This window comes from Balaenoptera physalus, assembly GCF_965194825.1.
Source record: "Balaenoptera physalus genome assembly, chromosome: X".
NCBI lineage: Eukaryota > Metazoa > Chordata > Mammalia > Artiodactyla > Balaenopteridae > Balaenoptera > Balaenoptera physalus.
The window spans coordinates 7,356,438-7,368,468 of NC_138903.1; the positions used below are offsets into that span (position 1 = coordinate 7,356,438).

The window sequence follows — 12,031 nt, forward strand, 5'->3', positions numbered from 1 at the left end:
TAACAGATGTAAACTATTAAACATGGAATGGATAAACAAGGCCCTACTGTATAGCACAGGGAACTATATCCGGTATACTATGATAAACCATAACGGAAAAGAATATAAACGGAAAAGAATATACAAAAAGAATGTATATATATGTATAACTCAGTCACTTTGCTAGTTTCTAGTAGTCAGATAGATGTTTTTTCTGTGAATAGAGGGTGCTGAGTCCAGTTCCTTGAACAATGAGTATGTCTTGGCGATTACATTATTGGCGTATGGAACGGTATCTGTGCCAATTTCAACCTCCTGGTTTATGCATCACCGCACCACGCTTTTCCCCTTAAGCAGCCATAAGTGTGTTTTGTAAATGTGTGATGGTGTTCTGTTTGTAATTCAGTTCATGGTTGGCGATTTTTAGATTCCCTTTATAAGTGATATCTTATGATAAGTTTCTCTTGCTGTCTAACTTATTTCACTCTCAATGACCATACATAAGTCCCCCTGAGTTGCTGCGACTGGCCTCATTTCATTGATTTCAGGGCTGAGTAATACTCCGTTGTCCTTAAGTACCAAATTTTCTTTCACCATTTTTTCCTTCCAAGGACTATTAAGCTGTACCCAAGTCGAGGCTGTTGTCAACATAGCAGCAGTAAACGGGGTGCCTGCGTTCTGTGGATTTTTGGTTTTTCCAACATATAGGCCCATGAGTGGAAGCGCCCTATGCTTTGTAGCTCTGTTTTTTAGATGTTTTAGGAAACACAGCACACTTCTCCAGAGTGGCCGTTGGCAATTTACATTCCCCCCTTCAGCGTAACAAGGCTCCCTTTTCTCCTCTCCTTGTCCTGCATATCTGGTTTTTACCCTTTGTGAGGATGGTCCTTTTTTCTGAGTCGAAGTGATACCTCTTTGTAGTGTTGATTTGCATTGCCCGCTTCTTTGGTTGGCCAAAATGGGCGTATGCGTTTTTCCTGAATATATTCTGGAAGTTAAATTTGAGAGACAGCTTTTTTGTTTTAATTGATTAATTAATTAATTAATTTTTGGCCGTGTTGGGTCTTCGTTTCTGTGCGAAGGCTTTCTCTAGTTGTGGCAAGCGGGGGCCAGTCTTCATCGCGGTGTGCAGGCCTCCCACTATCGCGGCCTCTCTTGTTGCGTAGCACAGGCTCCAGAGGCGCAGGCTCAGTAGTTGTGGCTCACGGGCCTAGTTGCTCCGCGGCATGTGGGATCTTCCCAGACCAGGGCTCGAACCCGTGTCCCCTGCATTAGCAGGCAGATTCTCAACCACTGCACCACCAGGGAAGCCCCTTGAATAGTTTTGTATTTAAGATTTGTCTGTGGGGACTTCCCTGGTGACGCAGTGGTTAAGAGTCCGCCTGCCAATGCAGGGGACACGGGCTCGAGCCCTGGTCCGGGAAGCTCCCACATGCCGCAGAGCAACCAAGCCTGCGCGGCACAACTACTGAAGCCTGCGCGCCTAGAGCCCGTGCTCGCCCACAAGAGAAGCCACCGCAATGAGAAGCCCGTGCACCGCAACGAAGAGTAGCCCCGCTCGACGCAACTAGAGAAAGCCCACATGCAGCAACAAAGACCCAACGCAGCCAAACATAAATTAGAAACTAAAATAAAATTTGCCTCTGAATAACTTTGAGTGAATTTGGTATAAGTTGTAAAGTTTGCATCTACATTCACTTCATTCCAAATGGTTTCCAATTAATTGTTCCTTAACTACTTTTAGAAAACTTTTGGGATAGAGACTCCATTTTAGTTTGAATGTCCAATTTAATGGATTCAGCAGTCCTGTCAGTAGGGCACGCTGCCTCCAGTGACCTGTGAGGGAGGCGCGGCCTGCACTTCCTGCACTGACCACAGGGTGGCGCCGAGTTCGCCTCTCTGACCCACAGCGCATGCTCGTTCCCTGCGAACTCGATTGTGAGGGCAGCTGAGAGGAGTTGAGCCTCCTCAGGCGCGGGGGCGGGGGCCTTCGGGTAGGACGCCCGGCTCAGCGTCTCTGCTGAGAGGAGCTCGGTCTCCGTCTCCTTAGGACTCGCTGGGGTTTCGGCTTCAGGACAAAGTGGGGCTGCGTCCACGCTGACTAGGGAACTAGGTTTCCTGAGGACCCAGGTGATGCCTGAGGAAAAGGTGAAGAGACGGTGAGGAAAAGTGGGGAGAAGCTTCCTGTGGGCGACTGACCGTTGAGGGGGTCCGTCTTCGTGTGAGCGAGGGAGGGCTTGGCGTGGAAAGCTGGGTTTTTGGTCAGGTTTGTGTGCAGGGTAGCCAGCGTGAGTTATGGGGCGTCCAGTTTTCCCAGCACCATTTATCGTGGGGAGTGTCGTGCTCCTTGGTGTGTCCTTGGTCCCTGTGTCATAAATTCACCGACCCCGTCCGTGTGGGTTGAATTCTGGTCTCTCTGTCCTGTTCCTCTGGTCCCTGTGCCCGTTTTGAGCCAGTTCCACACTGTTTTGGTGACTGTAGCTTCTCAGCAGAGTGTGACGTCAGGGAGGGAGATGCCTCCAGCCCGTTCTCTTTTTTCAGGGTTTCTTTGGCTATTTGGGGTCTTTGTGGTTCCCCACAGATATTAGGAGGATTTGCTCTATTTGGGGGGAAAATACCATGGAATTTTGGGAGGGATTGCATTCACTGAATCAAAAAGAAACAGATAATTTGAACAGACCAATCACTACAGATGAACTAGAATCTGTAGTTTAAAAACTCTCCCACAGGGCTTCCCTGGTGGTGCAGTGGTTGAGGATCCACCTGCCAATGCAGGGGACATGGGTTCCATCCCTGATCCGGGAAGATCCCACATGCTGCGGAGCAACTAAGACTGTGTGCCACAACTACTGAGCCTGCGCTCTAGAGCCCAAGAGCCACAACTACTGAGCCCATGTGCCACAACTACTGAAGCCTGTGTGTCTAGGACCCGAGCTCCGCAATGAAGAGTAGCCCCTGCTCACCACAACTAGAGAAAGCCTGTGCACAGCAACAAAGGCCCAGTGCAGAGTTCTCAGAGCTCCCGGTACGAGCTTCTTCCCTTGGGTGGATTCTTGGCTTTTCTCCCAGCATGGCCCCCAAACACCAGTTTTCACTTCCACCCCAAGCAACGAAACCGAAGAAACTGAGACGGACTCCTGCCTCCAGGCCAGAGGAAACGTCTGCTTCTCCGAACTTGCCGAAGGAAGAAGAAGAACAGCAAGAAGCAGTTGAACATATTGATGAAGTACAAAATGAAATAGACAGACTTAACGAACAAGCCAGTGAGGAGATTTTGAAAGTAGAACAGAAATATAACAAACTCCGCCAACCATTTTTTCAGAGGAGGTCGGAATTGATCGCCAAAATCCCAAATTTTGGGGTAACAACATTTGTTCACCATCCACAAGTGTCTGCACTGCTTGGGGAGGAGGATGAAGAGGTGCTGCATTATTTGACAAGAGTCGAAGTGACAGAATTTGAAGATAGTAAATCAGGTTACAGAATAGATTTTTATTTTGATGAAAACCCTTACTTCGAAACTAAAGTTCTCTCCAAAGAATTTCATCTGAATGAGAGTGGTGATCCATCTTCAAAGTCCACTGAAATCAAATGGAAATCCGGAAAGGATCTGACAAAACGTGCAAGTCAAACGCAGAATAAAGCCAGCAGGAAGAGACAGCATGAGGAACCAGAAAGCTTCTTCACCTGGTTTACTGATCATTCTGAGGCAGGTGCAGATGAGTTAGGAGAGGTCATCAAAGATGATATTTGGCCAAATCCATTACAGTACCACTTGGTTCCGGACATGGATGATGAGGAAGGGGAAGGAGAAGAAGATGATGATGATGATGAAGAGGAAGAAGGACTGGAAGATACTGATGAAGAAGGGGATAAGGATGAAGGAAGATGAAGGAGAAGATGACTAATGGAACACTGATGGATTCCAACCTTCCTTTTTTAATTTTCTCCAGTCCCTGGGAGCAAGTTGCAGTCTTTTTTTTTTTTTCCTCCTTCTCCTCTTGTGCTCAGTTGCCCTGTGTTTGAGGTCTCTTTTCTCCTTTATACCATGGCTCACAACTTATTTTGGGGGGAAATACCTTGAGCAGAATTCAGTGGGAAAAGAATCTCTACCCCTTTCTGTTCCAGATTCATTTTTATCCCTTCCTGTCTCAAGAAAAACTTTACGGAACCAACACCACCATGCTCTGTGGGAAAAAAGAAAAACCTTCTGCTCCCTTAGCTCTGCTGGAAGCTGGAGGGTGCTAGGCCCCTGTGTAGTAGTGCATAGAATTCTAGCTTTTTTCCTCCTTTCTCTGTATATTGGGCTCAGAGATTACACTGTGTCTCTATGTGAATATGGACAGTTAGCATTTACCAACATCTATCTGTCTACTTTCTCTTGTTTAAAAAAAGAAAAGAAAAACTTAAAAAAATGGGGTTATAGAAGGTCAGCAAAGGGTGGGTTTGAGATGTTTGGGTGGGTTAAGTGGGCATTTTGACAACATGGCTTCTCCTTTGGCATGTTTAATTGTGATGTTTAACGGACATCCTTGCAGTTTAAGATGACACTTTTAAAATAAAATTCTCTCCTAATGATGACTTGAGCCCTGCCACTCGATGGGAGAATCAGCAGAACCTGTGGGATCTTATTTGCAATTGACATTCTCTATTGTAATTTTGTTCCTGTTTAGTGTTATATTTTTCTTTCTGTTTCACTGGAAAGGAAAGATGATGCTCAGTTTGAAACGTTAAAAGTGTACAAGTTGCTTTGTTACAATAAAACTAAATGTGTACACACACACACACACAAAAACAAAGACCCGGTGCAGCCAAAAATAAAGTAAATAAAATAAATAAATTTATTTAAAAAAAAACTCCCCCACAAACAAAAGTCCAGGACCAGATGGCTTCATAGGCAAATTCTACCAAACATACGAAGAAGAACTTATACTGATCCTTCTCAAACTCTTCCAAAAAACTGAAGAGAAGGGAACACTCCCAAAGACATTCTATGAAGCCACCATCACCCTGATACCAAAACCAGACAAAGACACCACCAAAAAAGAAAATTACAGGCCAATATCTTTGATGAGTATAGATGCAAAAATTCTCAACCAAATATATAGCAAACTGGATCCAACAACACATAAAAAAGATCATACACCACAACCAAGTGGGATTCATCCCAGGTTCATAAGGATGGTTCAACATATGCAAATCAATCAATGTGATACACCACATAAACAAAAGTCAAAAACCACTTGATCATCTCAATAGATGCAGAAAAAACACTTGACAAAATTCAACATCCATTCATGATAAACACTCTTACCAAAGTGGGTATAGAGGGAATACATCTCAACATAATAAAAGCTATTTATGACAAACCCAGAGCCAATATAATACTCAATGGTGAAAAGTTGAAAGCCCTCCCGCTAAACTCTGGAATAAGACAAGGATACCCACTTCCACCTCTTCTATTCAACATAGTATTGGAAGTCCTAGCCACAGCAATCAGACAAGAAAAAGAAATAAAAGGTATCCAAATTGGAAGAGATAATATCGTCATTATATGCAGATGACATGACTCTATATGTAGAAAACCCTAAAGACTCCACACAAAAACTACGAGAACTGATCAGTGAATTCAGAAACGTAGCAGGATACAAGATTAACATACAGAAATCGGTTGCATTTCTTTACACCAACAATGAAATATCAGAAAGGGAATGTAAAATAAACGATACTTTCCAAAATCACACCCTCAGGACTTCCCTGGTGGTCCAGTGGCTAAGACTCCACAATCCCAATGCAGGGGGCCCGGGTTCCATCCCTGGTCAGGGAACTAGGTCTCACATGCCACAAGTAAGAGTGCGAATGCCGCAAATAAAGATCCCGCATGCCGCAACTAATGATCCCGCATGCCGCAACTAAAGATCCTGCACGCAGCAATGAAGATCCCGCACGTGGCAGCCAAGACCCGGCGCAGCCAAATAAAGAAATATTGAAAAAGAAATTCACCTCCAAAAATAAAATACTTAGGAATAAATCTGACCAAGGAGGTGCAAGACTTGTATGCTGAGAGCTGTACAACGTTAAAGGAAACTGAAGATGATTCAAAGAAATGGAAAGATAGCCCATGCTCTTGGATTGGAAGAATTTATATTGTTAAAATGACTACACTACCCAAAGCAATCTACAGATTTAATGCAATCCCTATCAAATGACCCATGACATTTTTCACAGAACTAGAACAAATAATCCTAAAATTTATATGGAACCATAAAACACCCAGAATTGCCAAAGCAATCCTGAAGAAACAGAACAAAGCAACAGGCATAACTCTCCCAGACTTAAGACAATACTACAAAGCTATAGTAATCAAAACAGCATGGTATTGGCTGGCACAAAAACAGACATATGGATCAATGGAACAGAACAGAGAGCGCAGAAATTAACCCACACACCTAGAGTCAATTAGTTTTTGACAAAAAAGGCAAGAATATACAAAGGGAAAAAGCCTCTTCAGCAAGTGGTGCTGGGAAAGTTGGACAGCTGCATGTAAATCAATGAATTTAAAACACACCCTCTCACCATACACAAAAATAAACTCAAATAATGGCTTAAAGACTTAAACGTAAGACATGACACCATAAAACTCCTAGAAGAGAACACAGGCAAAACATTCTCTGACATAAATTGTACCAATGTTTTCTTAGGTCAGTCTCCCAAGGCAATAGGAATAAAAGCAAAAATAAACAAATGGGACCTAATCAAACATACAAGCTTTTGCACAGCAAAGGAAACCATTCATAAAATGAAAAGACGACCTACAAAACGGGAGAAAATATTTGCAAACAATGCAACCGAGAAGGGCTTGATTTCCAAAATATATAAACAGCTCACACAACTCAACAACAAAAAAATAAATGAACCAATCAAAACAGGGGCAGAAGACCTAAAAAGACATTTCTTCAAAGAAGAAATACAAATAGCTAATAGACACATGAAAAGATGCTCAAAATCACTAATTATTAGAGAAATGAAAATCAAAACTACAATAAGGTACCATCTCACACTGGTCAGAATGGCCATCATGAAAAACTCTACAAATAACAAATGCCGGAGAGGATGTGGAGAAAAGGGAACCCTCTTACACTGTTGGTGGGAATGTAAATTGCTACAGCCACTTTGGAGAACAGTATGGAGGTTCCTTAAAAAATTCAAAATTGAATTGCCATATGATCCAGCAATCCCACTCCTGGGCATATACCCAGACAAAACTCTAATCCAAAGAGATACATGCACCCCTATGTTCATAGCAGCACTATTCACAATAGCCAAGACAGGGAAACAACCTAAGTGTCCACTGACAGATGAATGGATAAAGAAGATGTGGTACATGTATACAATGCACTAGTACTCAGCCATAAAAAAGAACAAAATAATGCCATTTGCAGCAATATGGATGCAACTAGAGATTATCATACTAAGTGAAATAAGTCAGAAAGAGAAAGACAAATACCATATGATATCACTTCTATGTGGAATCTAAAATATGACACAAATGAACATACCTATGAAACAGAAACAGACTCATGGACATAGAGAACAGACTTGTGGCTGCCAAGGGGGAGGAGGTTGGGGGAGGGATGGAATGGGAGGTTGGGGTTAACAGATGTAAACTATTAAACATGGAATGGATAAACAAGGCCCTACTGTATAGCACAGGGAACTATATCCGGTATACTATGATAAACCATAACGGAAAAGAATATAAACGGAAAAGAATATACAAAAAGAATGTATATATATGTATAACTCAGTCACTTTGCTAGTTTCTAGTAGTCAGATAGATGTTTTTTCTGTGAATAGAGGGTGCTGAGTCCAGTTCCTTGAACAATGAGTATGTCTTGGCGATTACATTATTGGCGTATGGAACGGTATCTGTGCCAATTTCAACCTCCTGGTTTATGCATCACCGCACCACGCTTTTCCCCTTAAGCAGCCATAAGTGTGTTTTGTAAATGTGTGATGGTGTTCTGTTTGTAATTCAGTTCATGGTTGGCGATTTTTAGATTCCCTTTATAAGTGATATCTTATGATAAGTTTCTCTTGCTGTCTAACTTATTTCACTCTCAATGACCATACATAAGTCCCCCTGAGTTGCTGCGACTGGCCTCATTTCATTGATTTCAGGGCTGAGTAATACTCCGTTGTCCTTAAGTACCAAATTTTCTTTCACCATTTTTTCCTTCCAAGGACTATTAAGCTGTACCCAAGTCGAGGCTGTTGTCAACATAGCAGCAGTAAACGGGGTGCCTGCGTTCTGTGGATTTTTGGTTTTTCCAACATATAGGCCCATGAGTGGAAGCGCCCTATGCTTTGTAGCTCTGTTTTTTAGATGTTTTAGGAAACACAGCACACTTCTCCAGAGTGGCCGTTGGCAATTTACATTCCCCCCTTCAGCGTAACAAGGCTCCCTTTTCTCCTCTCCTTGTCCTGCATATCTGGTTTTTACCCTTTGTGAGGATGGTCCTTTTTTCTGAGTCGAAGTGATACCTCTTTGTAGTGTTGATTTGCATTGCCCGCTTCTTTGGTTGGCCAAAATGGGCGTATGCGTTTTTCCTGAATATATTCTGGAAGTTAAATTTGAGAGACAGCTTTTTTGTTTTAATTGATTAATTAATTAATTAATTTTTGGCCGTGTTGGGTCTTCGTTTCTGTGCGAAGGCTTTCTCTAGTTGTGGCAAGCGGGGGCCAGTCTTCATCGCGGTGTGCAGGCCTCCCACTATCGCGGCCTCTCTTGTTGCGTAGCACAGGCTCCAGAGGCGCAGGCTCAGTAGTTGTGGCTCACGGGCCTAGTTGCTCCGCGGCATGTGGGATCTTCCCAGACCAGGGCTCGAACCCGTGTCCCCTGCATTAGCAGGCAGATTCTCAACCACTGCACCACCAGGGAAGCCCCTTGAATAGTTTTGTATTTAAGATTTGTCTGTGGGGACTTCCCTGGTGACGCAGTGGTTAAGAGTCCGCCTGCCAATGCAGGGGACACGGGCTCGAGCCCTGGTCCGGGAAGCTCCCACATGCCGCAGAGCAACCAAGCCTGCGCGGCACAACTACTGAAGCCTGCGCGCCTAGAGCCCGTGCTCGCCCACAAGAGAAGCCACCGCAATGAGAAGCCCGTGCACCGCAACGAAGAGTAGCCCCGCTCGACGCAACTAGAGAAAGCCCACATGCAGCAACAAAGACCCAACGCAGCCAAACATAAATTAGAAACTAAAATAAAATTTGCCTCTGAATAACTTTGAGTGAATTTGGTATAAGTTGTAAAGTTTGCATCTACATTCACTTCATTCCAAATGGTTTCCAATTAATTGTTCCTTAACTACTTTTAGAAAACTTTTGGGATAGAGACTCCATTTTAGTTTGAATGTCCAATTTAATGGATTCAGCAGTCCTGTCAGTAGGGCACGCTGCCTCCAGTGACCTGTGAGGGAGGCGCGGCCTGCACTTCCTGCACTGACCACAGGGTGGCGCCGAGTTCGCCTCTCTGACCCACAGCGCATGCTCGTTCCCTGCGAACTCGATTGTGAGGGCAGCTGAGAGGAGTTGAGCCTCCTCAGGCGCGGGGGCGGGGGCCTTCGGGTAGGACGCCCGGCTCAGCGTCTCTGCTGAGAGGAGCTCGGTCTCCGTCTCCTTAGGACTCGCTGGGGTTTCGGCTTCAGGACAAAGTGGGGCTGCGTCCACGCTGACTAGGGAACTAGGTTTCCTGAGGACCCAGGTGATGCCTGAGGAAAAGGTGAAGAGACGGTGAGGAAAAGTGGGGAGAAGCTTCCTGTGGGCGACTGACCGTTGAGGGGGTCCGTCTTCGTGTGAGCGAGGGAGGGCTTGGCGTGGAAAGCTGGGTTTTTGGTCAGGTTTGTGTGCAGGGTAGCCAGCGTGAGTTATGGGGCGTCCAGTTTTCCCAGCACCATTTATCGTGGGGAGTGTCGTGCTCCTTGGTGTGTCCTTGGTCCCTGTGTCATAAATTCACCGACCCCGTCCGTGTGGGTTGAATTCTGGTCTCTCTGTCCTGTTCCTCTGGTCCCTGTGCCCGTTTTGAGCCAGTTCCACACTGTTTTGGTGACTGTAGCTTCTCAGCAGAGTGTGACGTCAGGGAGGGAGATGCCTCCAGCCCGTTCTCTTTTTTCAGGGTTTCTTTGGCTATTTGGGGTCTTTGTGGTTCCCCACAGATATTAGGAGGATTTGCTCTATTTGGGGGGAAAATACCATGGAATTTTGGGAGGGATTGCATTCACTGAATCAAAAAGAAACAGATAATTTGAACAGACCAATCACTACAGATGAACTAGAATCTGTAGTTTAAAAACTCTCCCACAGGGCTTCCCTGGTGGTGCAGTGGTTGAGGATCCACCTGCCAATGCAGGGGACATGGGTTCCATCCCTGATCCGGGAAGATCCCACATGCTGCGGAGCAACTAAGACTGTGTGCCACAACTACTGAGCCTGCGCTCTAGAGCCCAAGAGCCACAACTACTGAGCCCATGTGCCACAACTACTGAAGCCTGTGTGTCTAGGACCCGAGCTCCGCAATGAAGAGTAGCCCCTGCTCACCACAACTAGAGAAAGCCTGTGCACAGCAACAAAGGCCCAGTGCAGAGTTCTCAGAGCTCCCGGTACGAGCTTCTTCCCTTGGGTGGATTCTTGGCTTTTCTCCCAGCATGGCCCCCAAACACCAGTTTTCACTTCCACCCCAAGCAACGAAACCGAAGAAACTGAGACGGACTCCTGCCTCCAGGCCAGAGGAAACGTCTGCTTCTCCGAACTTGCCGAAGGAAGAAGAAGAACAGCAAGAAGCAGTTGAACATATTGATGAAGTACAAAATGAAATAGACAGACTTAACGAACAAGCCAGTGAGGAGATTTTGAAAGTAGAACAGAAATATAACAAACTCCGCCAACCATTTTTTCAGAGGAGGTCGGAATTGATCGCCAAAATCCCAAATTTTGGGGTAACAACATTTGTTCACCATCCACAAGTGTCTGCACTGCTTGGGGAGGAGGATGAAGAGGTGCTGCATTATTTGACAAGAGTCGAAGTGACAGAATTTGAAGATAGTAAATCAGGTTACAGAATAGATTTTTATTTTGATGAAAACCCTTACTTCGAAACTAAAGTTCTCTCCAAAGAATTTCATCTGAATGAGAGTGGTGATCCATCTTCAAAGTCCACTGAAATCAAATGGAAATCCGGAAAGGATCTGACAAAACGTGCAAGTCAAACGCAGAATAAAGCCAGCAGGAAGAGACAGCATGAGGAACCAGAAAGCTTCTTCACCTGGTTTACTGATCATTCTGAGGCAGGTGCAGATGAGTTAGGAGAGGTCATCAAAGATGATATTTGGCCAAATCCATTACAGTACCACTTGGTTCCGGACATGGATGATGAGGAAGGGGAAGGAGAAGAAGATGATGATGATGATGAAGAGGAAGAAGGACTGGAAGATACTGATGAAGAAGGGGATAAGGATGAAGGAAGATGAAGGAGAAGATGACTAATGGAACACTGATGGATTCCAACCTTCCTTTTTTAATTTTCTCCAGTCCCTGGGAGCAAGTTGCAGTCTTTTTTTTTTTTTCCTCCTTCTCCTCTTGTGCTCAGTTGCCCTGTGTTTGAGGTCTCTTTTCTCCTTTATACCATGGCTCACAACTTATTTTGGGGGGAAATACCTTGAGCAGAATTCAGTGGGAAAAGAATCTCTACCCCTTTCTGTTCCAGATTCATTTTTATCCCTTCCTGTCTCAAGAAAAACTTTACGGAACCAACACCACCATGCTCTGTGGGAAAAAAGAAAAACCTTCTGCTCCCTTAGCTCTGCTGGAAGCTGGAGGGTGCTAGGCCCCTGTGTAGTAGTGCATAGAATTCTAGCTTTTTTCCTCCTTTCTCTGTATATTGGGCTCAGAGATTACACTGTGTCTCTATGTGAATATGGACAGTTAGCATTTACCAACATCTATCTGTCTACTTTCTCTTGTTTAAAAAAAGAAAAGAAAAACTTAAAAAAATGGG

The 12,031-nt window shown here is 44.6% G+C and overlaps 1 protein-coding gene across 1 annotated transcript; it reads left to right on the top strand.

Moving 5' to 3' along the window:
* Positions 1 to 3,049: 3,049 nt before the first annotated feature.
* Positions 3,050 to 11,550, top strand: LOC309652150 (protein SET-like; the record flags this gene model as incomplete). The annotated part of the gene is made up of 2 exons (XM_082445673.1): positions 3,050 to 3,857; positions 11,416 to 11,550. The coding sequence occupies 2 exons, from the start codon at positions 3,050 to 3,052 to the stop codon at positions 11,502 to 11,504; spliced, it is 897 nt and encodes a 298-aa protein (XP_082301799.1). The 3' UTR covers positions 11,505 to 11,550.
* Positions 11,551 to 12,031: the final 481 nt, after the last annotated feature.